The 17,145-nt window shown below is 50.0% G+C and overlaps 1 protein-coding gene across 1 annotated transcript in view; it reads left to right on the plus strand.

The window, feature by feature from the left end:
- The window catches only part of OCA2 (OCA2 melanosomal transmembrane protein), a 320,006-nt gene that overhangs the window by 70,269 nt on the left and 232,592 nt on the right, over positions 1-17,145 (plus strand). Inside the window, exon 9 of the mRNA XM_073011978.1 lies at positions 16,220-16,291. Coding sequence (XP_072868079.1) covers positions 16,220-16,291 — 72 coding nt within the window. The remainder of the gene's footprint in view (positions 1-16,219; positions 16,292-17,145) is intronic.

Genomic DNA, 17,145 nt, shown 5'->3' on the forward strand with positions numbered 1-17,145 from the left:
AAGCATATTTGGAGAGGGAAGAGGCTGCGTTTCAAAACCCAATGCACATACCATAACACTGCAAACCTCCAAGTTAGGTTTTCCTGATTTCTGTTCTCATGATGCTCTGCAGAGATGCAATTTAAATCTGTAGCCAGTGGCTCTGCCCCCTCATTCATTTCTTTTTGTCTACAAGCCTCTTCTTGCTGCTGATTCATGGAACATATTGCATCCTGTAGCTCTGGCAGACTTGCTCCATTACCTTGTTCCAGAGATACCTCTCCTTTTCTTCCTTGAAAAGGACTCCTTCAGAACTGTAGGAAAACTGGTGGATTATGTAATACACTCTCTGCTTAACACATAAACTGAATTGCAAAGACACTTTTGCGGTTGAAGGAGTCGGGATGGGACATAGGTCTTCTGGCCATGGGCTACTCAGTTTTTTCCTGGCAAGTTCACATTCCAGCATTTCAGGTTTCTCAAAATGGGTAACCACATCATTCCCTAGAAAAATGGCAAGAATTTTGCACACTGCTTGAAGGAGCTGGACCCTTTCCAACCTCATCTCCTGGATGGCTCTCTTTCGCTTGCCCTTGGCTGTTCCTGCACATGCAGTGAGCTCTGGAGCGTGCTGTTGTTCAAAGCCAGATCCAGTGAGAGGTGGTGGGTGGTGGGGCAAAAGGAAGCCAGTGCAGGGAGGAGGGCCACAGTGAGTCTTGAGGGCTCCGACTTCAAAGAAAATGATCGTGGTGATAACCACAGGAGCTAACGTGTGCGGAGGGGCCAGCCCTGTTCTGGGAATTCTCTCTGTGTTAATAGACACCCCACAACCCCATGAGGCCGACTTTATCACCACCTCCATTTTATAGATGAGGACACCAAGCACAGAGAAGTCAGACCACTTGCCCAAAGTCCCCCAGCTGGCCAGTGGCTGCCTTTGGAGTCCACATTTCTCACCAGGTGTGGCACTTCTCAAGGAGATGGGAATTACCTGTGGCCAGTGCCCAGCAGGCTGTGCGAGGTGAACAGATGCCTGTCATGCTCCTACCGTCTGTGCTGATTCTGAAAAGGTGCAGTAGGCTGATTAATGACTGCTTCCCCCAAGATGTCCACGTCCTAACCCCCAGACCATTTGCATATGGGACCTCACATGGCAAAAAGGGCCTCGCAGAGCGATTATGCCAACGACCTTGTGATGTAGCGATTATCCGGGTGAGCTCAGTGGGTCTTTACAAATGGAGAACCCTCCCAGCTGTGGCCAGAGGGGGATGTGACTATGGAATAAAGGGTCACAGAACTGTGACCTGAGGGCTTGATTCACCATGGATGGCTTCGAAGCTGGAAGAGAGGGGTCCTGTTGGTGGAATTTGGCTGTTAGGGGAAAGTGAGGGATAGATGAAGAGAGGGGTCCTGTTTGTGGAATTTGGGTGTTAGGGGAAAGTGAGGGATAGATGAAGAGAGGGGTCCTGTTTGTGGAATTTGGGTGTTAGGGGAAAGTGAGGGATAGATGAAGAGAGGGGTCCTGTTCGTGGAATTTGGGTGTTAGGGAAAGTGAGGGATAGATGAGGGGTCCTGTTGGTGGAATTTGGGTGTTAGGGGAAAGTGAGGGGTAGATGAAGAGAGGGGTCCTGTTGGTGGAATTTGGGTGTTAGGGAAAGTGAGGGATAGATGAAGAGAGGGGTCCTGTTGGTGGAATTTGAGTGTTAGGGGAAAGTGAAGGATAGATGAAGAGAGGGGTCCTGTTGGTGGAATTTGGGTGTTAGGGGAAAGTGAGGGATAGATGAAGAGAGGGGTCCTGTTCGTGGAATTTGAGTGTTAGGGGAAAGTGAGGGATGGATTCTCCCCTAGAGCCTGCAAAGGAATGCGTTCCTGCAAGGCCTCGATGTAGAATGGAGCGCACCCGCTGAACGTCTTACCTGCAGGACCAGAGGAGGGTGGGTTTGGTAACAGCAGCCTGGGAAACTCATGCAGAAGGTCTCTGAAGGAGGTGTTGTGCTCTGTTTTGCCAATGGAGACGTGAGCTTGGGGAGACGGGGGCTCAGGAGGCGGTAAAGAGAGGCTTGAACCTAGGTTCAGGACACCCCCCAGCCCTTTCTGTGGAATTGCAGCCCTTTCCATGGAATCAGCCTCGTCCTGAGGAGGGGAAGTAGGGGTGCCCAGGACTGGCGGGCTGAACTGAGCTGAACTGAGCTGAGCTGAGCTGAGCTGAGCTGAGCTGAGCTGAACTGAGCTGCAGGCAGTGTGAGAGGAGCCTCCGGAGCTTGCCTGCCTCCTGGACGCCCTGACACCTTGGTCCGGCTCACAGGGGCAGTGCGGGGTGAGGCCTGCACAGTTTCCGTCACAGCCACGTTGTGAGGTGTGGTGACTTTCTTTTATATACAGGAAGAAATCTGGGGCTCAAGGGATGGAGGGGCTTCTTCTCCCACAGTCTGATGATCCCTCATGGCCTTGTCTGTCATCAAAAGATCAGGGAGGGCGTGGGATCAAATGGAAGGACATTGGGGTGCATGTGAGTGTGTGACTGTGTGTGTGTTAGTACATGAGTGTGTGTATTACGGTGTTTTTTTTTTTTTTTTTTTTTTTTTTTTTTTTTTTTTTTGAGATGGAGTCTCGCTCTGTCACCCAGGCTGGAGTGCAGTGGCTGGATCTCAGCTCACTGCAAGTTCCGCCTCCCGGGTTTATGCCATTCTCCTGCCTCAGCCTCCCGAGTAGCTGGGACTACAGGCGTCCGCCACCTCGCCCGGCTAGTTTTTTTGTATTTTTAGTAGAGACGGGGTTTCACCCTGTAGGCCAGGATGGTCTCGATCTCCTGACCTCGTGATCCGCCCGTCTCGGCCTCCCAAAGTGCTGGGATTACAGGCTTGAGCCACCGCGCCCACCGTGTATTACTGTTTAAGTGCATATGAGGCTGTGTGTGAGTCACAGTGAGGGTGTGTGTGCGTGAGACCATGTGTCTGTGTGTGACTGCATGTGAGTGTGTGACTGTTGTGTGTGTGCAAGTTAGCGTGTGAGACTGTTAGCGTGGGCACGTGAGGGTGTGTGTCAGACCATGTTTGTGGGTGTCAACAGTGTGTGACTGCATGGTTGTGTCTGTGTGTACCAGTTAGTGTGTGTGAGACTGTTAGTGTGTGGCGTGAGGGAGGGTGAGTGTGAGACCATGTATGTGAGGTGAGGGGGTGTGACTGCCTGTGTGTGTGCGGGTGTGTGCCAGACGGTCTGGGTGCCCCACTGGCACCCCCACAGCCTCCCCTGCAGCCCAGCTTCCAAGTCAGGGCCTCGGCCTGTTGCCCACACTCTGGTTGGAGAGGTGGTTTCCAGAGCCAGTGCTCTCAGGAGCTGGGTGGCCGGCAGAGTGCCCCGGGGACAACGCAGCACACCCTCTTCTCTCTCTCGCTTGGGGACTGGCTCCTACACCACGGGGACGGGGACGGGGACGGGGACAGCCGCCGCAGGGCACCCAGCAGGGGGCTGAGGGGGCGGAGCCGCAGGGGATGCCCCCACCCCAGGGCCCGCAGTTTCTGCTGTCTGGTTTGCACAGGTCGTTCGATGGCGCAGGCTGCTTTTCCATGTTGAAAACAGGAGGCGATGGACTGATGTTCTTCCCTGGGCTCCTTTGGTAAATGGAAGGGTCAGTGACGCGCAGAGAGACCCACAGGAAGGAGGAGCAGGGTGTCTTGCGGACCCGCGGGGCCCAGGGCCCAGGGCCCGGGTGGCGGCGTCTGGACGGTGTCTCTGCGCGGGCACTACGTGGCCACCAGCGGAGCCGGGGAGGGACAGGCTGAGACCCTCGGGTTCGCGTCACACTCAGGTCACCTTTCCCCGCTTGGGGCGGCGTCGGCTGGAGCGGGACGCGGCGGAGGGAGCGGGCGGCGCGGGCGGGTTCGCGGGTGGCCCTGGGCCTTCGGAGCGCCCAGATGGAGGCCGCGAGCAGGCCGGGCGGGGTGGGACCGACACGCTCACGGACGTCGAGGCCGTCTCCGGACCTCCGCCAACTCTGAGATCCGGTTTCTAAGAACCCCCGAGGGCCGAGTCACTGGCACACCTCGGGCTCAGCGCTCGGGGGCCACACCGCCCAGCACTCGGGGGGCACACTGCCCTGCGATCGGGGGGCACACTACCCAGCACTCGGGGGGGGCACACCGCCCTGCACTCGGGGGGCACACTGCCCTGCGATCGGGGGGCACACTGCCCTGCACTCGGGGGGGGGCACACTGCCCTGCACTCGGGGGGCACACTGCCCTGCACTCGGGGTGGGGCACACTGCCCTGCGATCGGGGGCGACACTGCCCTGCGCTCGGGGGGGCACACCGCCCTGCACTCGGGGGGCACACTGCCCTGCGATCGGGGGGCACACCGCCCAGCACTCGGGGGGGGCACACCGCCCTGCACTCCGGGGAGGGCACACCGCCCTGCACTCGGGGGGGCACACCGCCCTGCACTCGGGGGGGCACACCGCCCTGCACTCGGGGGGCACACTGCCCAGCACTCGGGGGGGGCACACCGCCCTGCACTCCGGGGAGGGCACACCGCCCTGCACTCGGGGGGGCACACCGCCCTGCACTCGGGGGGCACACTGCCCAGCACTCGGGGGGGACACACCGCCCTGCACTCGGGGGGCACACTGCCCTGCGATCGGGGGGCACACTGCCCAGCACTCGGGGGGGGGCACACCGCCCTGCACTCGGGGGGGGGCACACCGCCCTGCACTCGGGGGGGGCACCGCCCTGCACTCGGGGGGCACACTGCCCTGCGATTGGGGGGCACACTGCCCAGCACTCGGGGGGGGGCACACCGCCCTGCACTCGGGGGGGGGCACACCGCCCTGCACTCGGGGGGCACACTGCCCAGCACTCGGGGGGGGGCACACTGCCCTGCACTCGGGGGGGGGCACACCGCCCTGCACTCGGGGGGCACACTGCCCAGCACTCGGGGGGGGGCACACCGCCCTGCACTCGGGGACACACTGCCCTGCGCTCGGGGGGGGCACCGCCCTGCACTCGGGGGGGGGCACACTGCCCTGCGCTCGGGGGGGACACCGCCCTGCGCTCGGGGGGAGCACCGCCCTGCACTCGGGGGGGGGCACACTGCCCTGCGCTCGGGGGGCACACTGCCCAGCACTCGGCTCGTGCACCACAGAGGGCCCCGCGTTCCCGCCCCGCGTTCCCGCCGCTCCCCGCACGCAGCGTGCAGCAGCCAGAATGCAGGTTTCAGACTCTGGGTTGTGGTTTCTCCACGTTTTACTCCCCTCACCCACAAAACAGAGTCACATCTCCTGGTTTGTCGTGGGAGACGAACGCGGCAGCGCGTGTGGGGTTAGGGTTAGGGTTAGGGACAGGCGTCCTGGGTGGGGCCCGCTGGCTTCTGGAGGGGTCTCGTCTGAGCCGGGGCAGGGACAGCGCCGATTGGATCTTGTGTATTTAGGGATACAGTCAGGCGAAAGCAGCTTTTGGAACATCCCCACTCTCCAAGCTGGAGGTGCTGGCCGCTGTGACTCTCCAAGCCCGCGGAGTTGGCGGCTCACAGGCGGTTCTGCGGAGCTAAGCTTCTGTGGCTCCTGAGCAGGAAGCTTTTCCATATACAACAGGCATTTGTACCTTAGGAACTGAGTACTGGAAATTCAGGGATACAGTTGTCCCGATTTGGGGGACAAATGCCAGCTCTTTCCAGGCCAGGCAGGATCAGGTGGGGAAGAAGCACAGTCGGTGCGTGGCTGACCGGCAGGCGCAGGCCCACAGCCCCCAGCCCACAGCCCCCAGCCCCCAGCTGGGCGTCACCACTTCAGAACTGGAATCACAGCCAGGAGGTTTCGGAGACTGCTCCACTGATTTCCTGTGGTGCCTTCCAGCTCTGGGATCTATTGTTCTGCACAATACAAGCTAGAAAACCGACTCAGTATTGGTGGGCAATACCTAAAAAGAAAATATTTGAATTTGGAGTGTGTACCTTCTCCTTGGGTCACATGGTGTCCGAGGGGCCTTGCAAAGGGAGCACATCAGCTAACACACAATAATGACAAAATATCAACGAGAACAAGGGGCCAGGAACTCATCACATCCATGTAAGAGCAGAGGAAAGCAGGCCTCAGCGGCAGGGACAGATGCAGCCCTGTGAGGCTCCCACGTGGCCTCGAGCCCACCCCATCAGCCTGCAGAAAATGACTGAGAACACAGGAACCCGGCTCTCCTGGACCACTCAGCAGGCACAGGGTTACTCCTCACCCCAGGTACACAATCTCCTCCCCAAAAGCTTTCTTGCTGTTAAGGGTTCCTTCTGCCAATGCAGGAGCTGGTGGTGGGATGAGGACCAGCAGCCACAGCCTCCGAGTGGGCATTCTCTGCCCTCGTGCACCCCACAGACCACAGTGAGGCAAGGCACTCACAACAGCCCACCTCCACCGTGCAGAGAAAGGAAGGAGGTGGAGCAGGCCCTGCAGGGAGGCCCCATGGGGTCGTACCATGCCCTGCAGCCCCATGGTAGGGCACCTGCCGCACACCTCTTAGCTTCCCCTGTTCCAGCCTCAGCTCAACTCTCTCTGTTCCAGAGATCCAAGTTGGTTAGGTATATTTTCTAACTTCCTTGGTATCGCAGGGGACACCCATACTTCATGTTTTGCTACTGTACAAGCCTAGTTGCCATTTTTCTGGCCTCTTGTGTCAGCTTTTTTGGTGCCTCCTGCCCAACCTTGAAACACTTGCTATATATTTTAGCATTTTGCTTCTGGAGGGTCCCGAGTCTGAACCAATTTCTGTTAGCCAATATTTGCCGTGTCAGTGACCTACTTGAACATTTTGGTGCTCTCAGTCCACTCTGTTGTACTTATGGTGCAGAGTGCCGTGGGCCCGGCAGCTCTCGGCCTCTCCAGGCTCCAGGTCACCTGGCTGGAATCCGTCGGCGGAGCCGATGCTGCAGAGAACCAGGAGCCTGCATGGCTCCTCTGCAGCTGTGCCCGGCTGGGCATTTGTCAGGGCTGTGCGTGGCCTCTGGGCATCAGCGAGGTGCATGCTGTTCTCCAGTACCACATCCTGGGGCTGCAGCTCCCTGAGGCAGTGCTGTGAGTTCAGGCAGCCGTCCTGTGGCTTGGGTGCCTTCATCTATTCCTTCCTATGTCCAAATGGTTTGGAAGTTACTCTGCAACATTTTTCCTTCACCCTTCCTCCTTGTTCTTTATTTCTTTCCTCCTTCACAGGCACACAAAGAAAGAAAAATATGTGTTTTTTTGGCAGGTAGTTGGTTATGTTTTAAACGAGAAATGTAGAATTAAGTCCAAACCACTCCCTGACCACATTGCCCCAGTGCCTAGCTCTGACGGTCAGCTCCTCATCTCCCACACCCTCCTCTCCCTCCACCCCTGGCCTCTAGAGCTCCCTTTGGCCTCATGTAAGATCATGCAGTATTTGTCCTTCTGTGTCACTTACTTCACTTAGCATTCACGTTCGTCCATGTCGTGCCAAATTGGCAGGATTTCCTTCCTTTTTAAGGGTGAATAATATTCCATTTGTGTGTATGTGTGTATGTATATGAAACGTGTTTTCTTTATTCATTCGTCCATTGTGGACACTTAGGTTGTTTCTATATCTTGGCTACTGTGGATAAGGTTGCAATGAACATGGCCGCCCAGATATCTGCTTGAGATTCTGCTTCCATTTCCTTCTAATATAGACCCAGAAGTGGGATTTTCTCCATCATATGGTAGATCTATTTTTAAGTTTTGAGCAAGTTCCATATTGCTTTCCATGTGGCTGTACTAATTTGCACCCCCACAGCATACTAGGATTCCCTTTTCTTCACATCCTCGTCAACACTTGTTATCTGTTGTCTTTTTTATAGCAGCCATTCTAACAGGTGTGAGGCCGTATCTCATTGTATTTCTGACGTGCATTTGATGATTAATGATGCCAAGCACCTTTTTGTGAACCTTGGAGCCATTTGCACGTCTTCTTTGGGAAAATGTCTATTCGGATCCTTTGTCCATTTTTTGGTCAGGATATTAATGTTTTTGCTCTTGATTTGTATGAGTTCCTTACATGTATTCAATATTAACTCCTTAGGTATATGGTTTGCAAGTATTTTGAGTCTGTCTTCATTTTGTCGTTTGTTTCCTTTGCTGTGCGGAAGCTTTTTAATTTGATATGGTTCCACTTGTTTATTTTTTGCTTTTGTTACCTGTGCTTTTGGTGTCTTATCCAAAAAATCATTGTCAAGACCAGCATCAAGGAGCTTTTCCCTGTGTTTTCTTCCAGAAGTTTTACAGTTTCAAGTCTTACATTTAAGTCTTTAATCAATTTCAAATCAGTTTCTGTATATGGTGTAGGGTAGAGTCCACTTTCATTCTTTTGTGTGTGGTTATCCAGCTTCCCCAACACCACTTATTGAAGAGACTCTCCTTTCCCCACTGTGTATTCTTGGCATTCTTATTCAATATTAGTTGACTGTAACATGCATGGGTTTATTTCTGGGCTCTTGAGTCTTCTGTTCTATTGGTCTATATATCTGTTTTTATGCCAGTCATACTGTTTTGATTGCTATAGATGTGTAATATAGTTTGACATCAGGAAGTGTCATGCCTCCAGCTTTTTCCTTCTTACTCAATGTTGATTTGGCTATGTAGGGTCTTCTGTGGTTCCATATACATTAGAATTTTTTTTTTTCTATTTCTATGAGGAATGCAGTTGGATTTTTTTTTTTTTTTTCTATTTCTATGAAGAATGCCATTGGAATTTTGATAGGGATTGCATTGAATCTGTAGACTGCTTTGGGTAGTTAGGGACACTTTAGCAATATTAATTCTTCCCAACCATGAACATGGGATATCTTTCGATTTAGTTGTATCTTCTTTGATTTCTTCCTTCATATCTTACTGTCTTCAGTGTACAGATCTTGAAACCTCTTTGGTTAAATTTATTCCTATTTTATTCTTTTTGATGCTATTATAGATGGGATTATTTTCTTTCTTTTTCGGATAGTACATTGTTAGCATGTTGAAATAAAACTGATTTGTTTTGTATGTGTTCTGATTTTGTATCCTGCGAATTTACTGAATTTGTTTATTAGTGTTAGCAGAGTTTTGGTAGAGTCTTTAGGGTTTTCTATATATGAGATCACATCATCTGCAAACAAATAGAGTTTAACTTCATCCTTTCCAATGTGGACATTTTTAATGTTTTTTGTTGTTGTTGTCGTTGTCTAATTGCTCTCTCTAGTACTTCTGGTACTATGTTTAATAGAAGTGGTGAGTGAGTGTCCTTGTCTTGTTCCTGATCTTAGAAGAAAAGCTTTCAGCTTTTCATTATAGAGTATAATGTTAGCTGTGGGCCTTATTATATATGGTCTTTATTATGTTGTGGTACATTTATTCTATACCTTATTTGTTGAGAGCTTTTAATTATGAAAGGATGTTGAATTTTCTCAAATGCCTTTTCTGCATTCATTGAGATGATCCTATGATTTTTATCCTTCATTCTGTTAAGGCAGTGTATCACATTTATTGATTTGTGTATGTTGAACCTGTCCTTGGATTCAGGAATAATTCCTACTTAATCATGGTATATGATCCTTTTGATGTGCTGCTAAATTCAGTTTGCTAGTATTTTGTTGAGCATTTTTGCATCTATGTTCATCAGGGATATTGGCCTGAAATTAGTTCTTTCTTTCTTTCCTTTTCCTTTCCTTCCTTTCTTTCCTTTCCTTCCTCTCTTTCTTTCTTTCTTTCCTTCTTTCTCTTTTTCTTTCTTTCTTTCTTTCTTTCTTTCTTTCTTTCTTTCTTTCTTTCTTTCTTTCTTTCTTTCTTTCTTTCTTTTTTTCTCTTTCTCTCTTTCTTTCTTTCTTTCCTCTGTTTCTTTTCTTTTTTTTTTTTTTTTTGTAGTGTCCTTATCTGGCTTTGGTATGAAGGGTAACACAGGTTTTATAAAACAAGTTCATTTTTTGCAAAAGTTTGAAGTTTTGCAAAAGTTCCAGGATTGGCATTCTTTAAATGTTTGGTAGAATTTACATGTGAAGCCATTGGTCCTGAGACTTTCTTTGTTGGAAGGTTTTTGATTAGTGCTTCAATCGACTGTCTTCTTATTGCTCTGTTCAGATTTTCTGTTTTTTCTTGATTCAGTCTTGGTAGGTTGTTTGTTTCTAGGAATTTACCAGCTTCTCCTAGGCTATCAATTTGTAGGCATGTAATTGCTCACAGTAGCCTCTTATGATATCAGTTGTAATGTCTTCTTTTTCATTTATAATTTTATTTATGTGAGTCCTCTCTCTTTTTTTTCTTGGTAGGTCTAGATAAAGTTCCACTAATTTTGTTCATCTTTTCAAAACCAACTCTTAGTTTTGTTCATCTCTTCAGCTGTCTTTCTACTCTCTGTTTCATTTCTTTCTGCCATATTTTTTTCCTTCTGTCAACTTTGGGCTTAGCTGGCTCTTCTATTTCCTTGAGGTACAAAGTTAGGTTGTTTATTTGAGCTCTTTCTTCTTTTTTACAGTTTTATTTTATTTTTAATTAACAAATAATCATTGTATGTATGTATGGGGCACAATGTGGTTTCAATTCATGTTTACACTGTAGTGTGATCCAGTCAGGCTAGATTTTGAGGTAGGTATTTGTCACTAGAAACTTCCCTCTTAAAACTGCTTTTGCTGTGTCCCATAAATTTTGGTATGCTGTGTTTCCATTTTTGTCTGTCTCAAGATACTTTCTGATTTCCATTTTCTTTCTTTTATGACACATTGGTTGTTCAAGAGCGTGTTGCGGCCGGGTGAGATGGCTCACACCTGTAATCCCAGCACTTCGGGAGGCCGAGGTGGGCGGATCACGAGGTCAGGACTTCAAGACCATCCTGGCCAACATGGTGAAACTCTGTCTCTACTAAAAATACAAAAATTAGTCAGGTGTGGTGGTGCTTGCCTGTAGTCCCAGCTACTCAGGAGGCTGAGGCAGGAGAATTGCTTGAACTTGGGAGGCAGAGGCTGCAGTGAGCCGAGATTGCGCCACTGCACTCCAGCCTGGGTGACAGAGCAAGACTCCATCTCAAAAAAAAAAAAAAAAAAAAAAAAAAAAAAAGTGTTGTTTAATTTTTACATATTTATCAATTTCTCTATTTTCCTTCTGTTACGAATTTCTAGTTTTATACCATTGTGTTTGGAAAATATACTTGATATTATTTACATCTTCTAAAATTTGTTAAGTTCAAGCATGGTGGCTCATGCTTATAATCTTAGTGCTTTAGGAGGTTGAGGCAGGAGGATCACTTGAGACCAGATGTTCAAGACCAGCTTGGGCAACATAGCAAGACTTCCATCTCTGCAAAAAAAAAAAAAAAATTAGCTGGACGTGGTGGTGCACACTTGTGGTCCTAGTTATCCAGGAGGTTGGGGCAGGGGGATTGCTTAAGTCCAGGAGTTCAAGGCTGCAGGGAGCTTTGATTGGACCACTGCACTCCAGCCTGGGTGACAGAGGGAGACTATCTCTAAGACAAAATTTTTTAAAAGAAATAAAATTTGTTAAGACTTGTTTGTGACCTAATATGTGATATATCCTGAAGAATTTTTTGTGTATGCTAGAGAAGAATATCTATTTTTCGCTTTTGGGTGGAAAGTTCGGTCTATCTCTGTTAGGTCCACTTGGCGTACAGTGCTGTTCAAATCTGCTGTTACCTGTCTGGATGTTCTATCCATTATCTTAAATGGGACATTGAAGTCCCCTATTACATTGCATTGCTGTCAGTGTCTCCCTTTAGCTCTGTTAATACTGCTAGTATAGTTCGGTGCTCTGGTTTTGGGTGTGTACTTACTTATAACTGTGATAGGTCCCTGTTGAATTGACCCTTTTATCAGTGGAAGAGGGAGGGTAATGGCTGCCTTTGTCTCTAGAGACAGTTTTTGACTTAAAGTCTATTTTGTCTGATATAACTTTAGCTATCCCTGCTGTCTCTGTTACCATTTCCATGCAAATGGTAACCAAAAGAAGTTTTGTCTTTCTGTCTGCCCAGTATCCCACCTATCTGGAATTTACATCACGGCCAGCTGTAAACCTGTGTGACCATGGAGGGGCGATGCATGAAGACCAGAGATCCCCTAGATAATTTCCTTGGGGCTACCCCCAAAATCTTTCCTTTCTTCTCCCAAGAAGTGATGCTGGCCTGCTGTTTTGCAGGCCCTGTTTATGTGTTTTCTGCTCCTCCTTCGCTCAGCAGGTATTGCTTGCCCTGCAGAGCACTGAAGAAACCAAGAGAGGCACACCACGCTCACAGGAGCTCACAGCCGGACTCCTGCCGAAGATTTCTGGAGGCGCAGAGCGTGTGCTCGACTGGAGGGGAGTGTGGTGGTAGAACGGTGGCTGGTCTGTGAGGCGGTGCCTGGGAAGCTAGGTGGTGCGTTCTGTGCCTGGGAAGCGGTTTGGGTGTAGGAAGCGGTGTGCTGTATTTCCCAGAGCATGGGCAGGAAGAGAACCTTTATACAGTCCTTTAAGTCAGTGGTCCCTAGCCTTTTTGGCACCAGGGACGTTTCATGGAAGACAATTTTTCCATGGACCGTGGGGTGGGACATCATTTTGGGATGAAACTGTTCCACCTCAGATCATCGGGCATTAGTTAGATTTTCATAAGGAGCGTGCAGCGTAGATCCCTCCCATGTGCAGTTCAGAGTAAGGTTCATGCTCCTATGAGAATCTGATGCTGCCGCTGACCTGACGGGAGGCAGAGCCCAGGCGGTCATGCTGACTTGCCCAGCTCACCTCCCACTGTGCGGCCCTGGTACTAGTCCGTGGCGGGGTTGGGGGCTTGGGGACCCCTGTTTTAAGGCATCTTTTAGGACTTTTTATTATTTTTACTCTTTAGGCCCATTTATCAGAATTTTTTTTATTTCTAATAGCTGAAAATTCTGTTTCTTAAGCATAGAAATTTAGGAATGTCCATCATTGTATCTGAAGTAATGAACTCATCTTCTTCGAGAGCCACGTAGTTGAAAAAGTTTTATTCCACGTCCTAGAGGCTGATCATCAGCGTGCTTTTCCATTTTTTAAATGGCAAGTGACGGTTTCTCCTCCCACATGGTGTGTGGGGCCCCTGAGCTGGTGGAAGAGGGTGGGTTTCTGGGCAGGGACAGCTGCATCCGCATGTCCTAAGCACTCACTGTGGGTCACAGAGATGCTCACGTGTGGATCACGTGCAAGCCGGTGTGTGTGACGAGGGAGGGGAGAAAGGTGTTGATAGTGGCAGCGGGCGGAGCGAACTTAGCGCGGGTGCTGGGGTGCCAGTGAGACCACGATGAGCCTGCCTGTCCTGAGAGGGCCGTGGCTGTCTGCCTTGTCGTTTACTCATTTGTGTGTTAGGTGCTAGGACTCGATTTCATGATGTCCACGGACCTCCTCCAGAGCTGAGGGCTCCTTGAGGTATGGAGTGCAGTTTTCTGATTTTACAGACGAGCAAACGAGGCCCCACGAGGAGAGAGGAGGTGCTCTGGTGTAAGAAAATGCTGGTCTGCATCCTGGGTGTGCGTGTCCTTTGTTTTCTGACACAGGGACAATTACTCAGTGTTGCTGAGACTGTTTCCTCCTCTGCACCGTGAGTTATCATCGTTCTACCTCATGCAGTCGCCGTGAAAGGTGCAGATGGTGTGTGCAGAGCACTTAATCCAGGGCCAGGTGCACAGCAGTGGGTGCTCAATAACAATTAGTTATTTTTGCTGCTATCCAGTCCTGCTGACCAGTGGCCGGCAGTCTTGGCTCTTCACTCTTGTTTGGTTTTTGTTTGAGACGGTGTCTTGCTCTGTTGCCGAGGCTGGAGTGCAGTGGTGTGATCTTGGCTCCCTGTAGCCTCTGCCTCCCGGGGTCAAGCAATTCTCCCACCTTAGCCTCCCGAGTCACTGGGACTATAGGTGTACGCCACCACGCCTGGCTATTTTTTTTTTTTTTTTTAACTTTTGTTAGAGATGAGGTCTCGTGATGTTGGCCAGGCTGGTCTTGAACACCTGGCCTCAAGTGATCCACCTGCCTTGGCCTCCCAAAGTGGTGGGATTAGAGGTGTAAGCTACCGTTCCAGGCCGGCTTTTTGTTCTTTACTGGAAGTCTCTTTTCCCTGCAGACAAAGTTAGCCCAAAGGTTCAGCCAGAAGAAAGGAACGTGTCACAGGTGAGGAGGTCACAGGGCTGGCTTGGAGCAGACGGCATCCCTCTCTGCTCATCCCTGCAGTGACTTCCTCCTGTCATCCAGGGGCTGTGTTTGCATGCTGTCACATCCTGTTCTAATCCAGGGGCTATCACATCCTGTTCTTCTCATGAAGACTTAATTAAGTGCCAAAAAAGAGACATACCGAAGTGGGAAGTGTCTTCGCCTTGCGCTGTGTAGGGCAGAGAGGGCAGCCTGGCTCTGGCGCCTGCTCACCATGTCCAGCCGGTGAACCTCCACGCTTGGTGCCATGGCTGTCAAGTCAGGGATGAAAGCCTGCCCTGCCTGCTTCCTGGGGCCACCCTCGGCATCGGATAAGGAAGTATCCTTAAAATGGGTCCTAAACTGGCCGGGCGCAGTGGCTCATGCCGGTAATCCCAGCCCTGTGGGAGGCCGAGGCAGGTGGGTCACCTGAGGTCAGGAGTTGGAGACCAGCCTGGCCAACATGGTGAAGCCCCGTTTCTACTAAAAATATAAAAACTAGCCGGGTGTGGTGGTGGGCACCTGTAATCCCAGCTGCTTGGGAGGCTGAGGCAGGAGAATTGCTTGAACCCAGGAGACAGAGGTTGCAGCGAGCTGACACTGTGCCACTGCACTCCAGCCTCGGCAACACAGTGAGACTCCGTCTCGAGAAAAAGGGTCCTAAACTGAGACTGAAAAGCAGAGAACGAACAGAAGGAATTATTAGAGTTTGGTAGCAACTTACTGGATTTTAGGTATTTACATTTAAAACAGAACAACTCTTAAAAACTGAAACTGTGAAAAGCCAACACCTAGTATCACATTTCTTGAAAAAAGAACTTTGAATCTAGTAGTACACATTATAAATGAAATAATTTTAGTCAGAATTTGAGTTTCAGGTAATAACTGGTAAAGGGAGTCAGGTTCTGTGAGATGGAAGCCGTGAAAAAATGGAGTGAAAGTCCCTTTAGGGGATTAAGAAATGAACAATGCATGCTAGCGTTTAATTTTCCACTTGTTCTTGTTACATTCTTTTTGAATTTTTTTAAAATAAATTTATTGATGTATAATTCAAATACCATAGTTTCACCCTTTGGAAATGTACGATTAAATTATTTTTACCAGATTTAGAATTCTGCAACCATGACAAGTTCTAGAACATTTCATCACCCCATAAGGATCCCTGGGACCTCTTTCTAGTCAATCTTTGTTGCTTTCCCCAGCCTTGGGTAGCCCTGATCTTTCTGTTTCTCTAAATTTACTTTTTCTGGAATGTTCATATAGATGGACCGACCCCGTCTTTTGCGTCTGGCTTGTTTCCCCAGCATCACTTCTCAGCACTCATCCATGTGCGAGCCGTGCCGCATTTTCCCTGTCCCTTCACCACAGATGGACATTTGGAATGCTTCCAGTTTTCGCCTCCTTTGTATAATGTTGTTGTGAGCATCAGTGCTTTGTGTGGACATGTGTTTTCATTTCTGTTGGGTGGATTCCTAGTAGAATTGCTGGGTCATACGGTAAATTTATGTTTAACTTCGTAAGAAACTGTCAAACTGCTTTCCACAGTGGCTAGCCCATTTTACATTCCCACTAGCAATGGATGAGGGCTCCAGTTCGCCACATCTTGGCCTTTTCCCATATTTTGTCTTAGAAATTCCACTTCGATGTGAATTATAATCAAATAGAAAAGATGCTTTTGTGATAACACGGAAGTCTCAATTTGATGAAGTGTTGGACTGTGTACCTTTGGTTTCACAGCAGCCTAGTAACTGGACGGAACTGATTTATATTGCTGAACGAATGGGCCAGTTGCCAAGGGAGCGTGTGGCAAATAATTAATGACAGTTTGCTATGGCCTTTCTTAGAGGACATGCTCTACCCGGCCCTCCGCTGCTTTATCAGGGTCATCTAATGATTTAGCAAATGCAAGCAGGTTCCCTAAGAAGGCAGGTTGGTGGTCGCTGTGTGTGTCTGTGGGTGTCCAGGCCTGAAGCATCCAGACCCGTGACTCGTCATCTGAATAGATGTGTACACAGTGGCAGATACAGGCCCCTCACGTCCACGCAGGCCTTCGTGTGTGCTAACTCCCTCGCGGACCGGAACGCAGTAATTTCCTGTGCTTCTTTCCAGATCGTGCACAGAACGCTGGCGGCCATGCTGGGTTCCCTGGCGGCACTGGCAGCGCTGGCTGTGATTGGCGACGTAAGTTGTCACAGTCCCGATCCCTGGCTCACCACTCAGTGGAACGTCAGCTCAAAGACGTTCCGGGATTCAGGCTTTTGCTGTTTTTTTTCACTATCTTATATGCCACGTCCATGTTTTTGCCCAAGAACCAGGCTAGAGGTATGAACTAACAAACTACAGCATCAAGAGTATTTTTCATTAGGTTTTGTCACACGCTCACATCCCAGTGGTGTGATTCCTCACCGTGCCTGAGGAAAGGCTGCTCATGGGCATGTCTGCCTAGGGCTGAGGAGCTGGGCTGTGGTGGGGCTGGATCTGGGTGTTGGAACTAGAGGGGACCATCCTAGCTGGTGCAGAAAGGTGGAAGTCAGTGGGGTCAGGGTCTGTCCTGCAGAGATCAGGAGGCCCTGGAGAGGTGTGTTTGGGGATGAGGGTGTCCTGTTTGGATCTGAGCAGGGCCTCTCTGGCAGGGACATGGGGAACAAATGTAGGGAAACAACAGAGAACAGTGGCCACTGGGGATCGAGGCTCAGAGTTGTCTGAGAGGCAGTGCTGGCACCCAGCTGAGAGTGGGACAGGTGGCCATGCCAGTTCCCGTCATCTGGCCTCAGGCACGGTGCTTCAGAGAGCACATACAGACGCCACTGGGAATGCAACCAGGGCCAGTCCTGCATGTGGGAGCTGCCAGAGGCAGGGGCTAGAAAAAATGTATACTAAATGCATAGGTTTGACATTATAGATGTCCTGGGTCAAGACTGTTTTTCAGCGACGATATAATCCAACTTCAAAGGCAAGTGGATGGTGAGATTTCCAACCCTGGTCCACCCACTGAGTGGGTCTGCAGCAGGGGGCAGCGCGTCGTTAGGCTCATC

The sequence above is a fragment of the Chlorocebus sabaeus genome, chromosome 26 (genome assembly GCF_047675955.1).
Source record: "Chlorocebus sabaeus isolate Y175 chromosome 26, mChlSab1.0.hap1, whole genome shotgun sequence".
Taxonomy (NCBI): domain Eukaryota; kingdom Metazoa; phylum Chordata; class Mammalia; order Primates; family Cercopithecidae; genus Chlorocebus; species Chlorocebus sabaeus.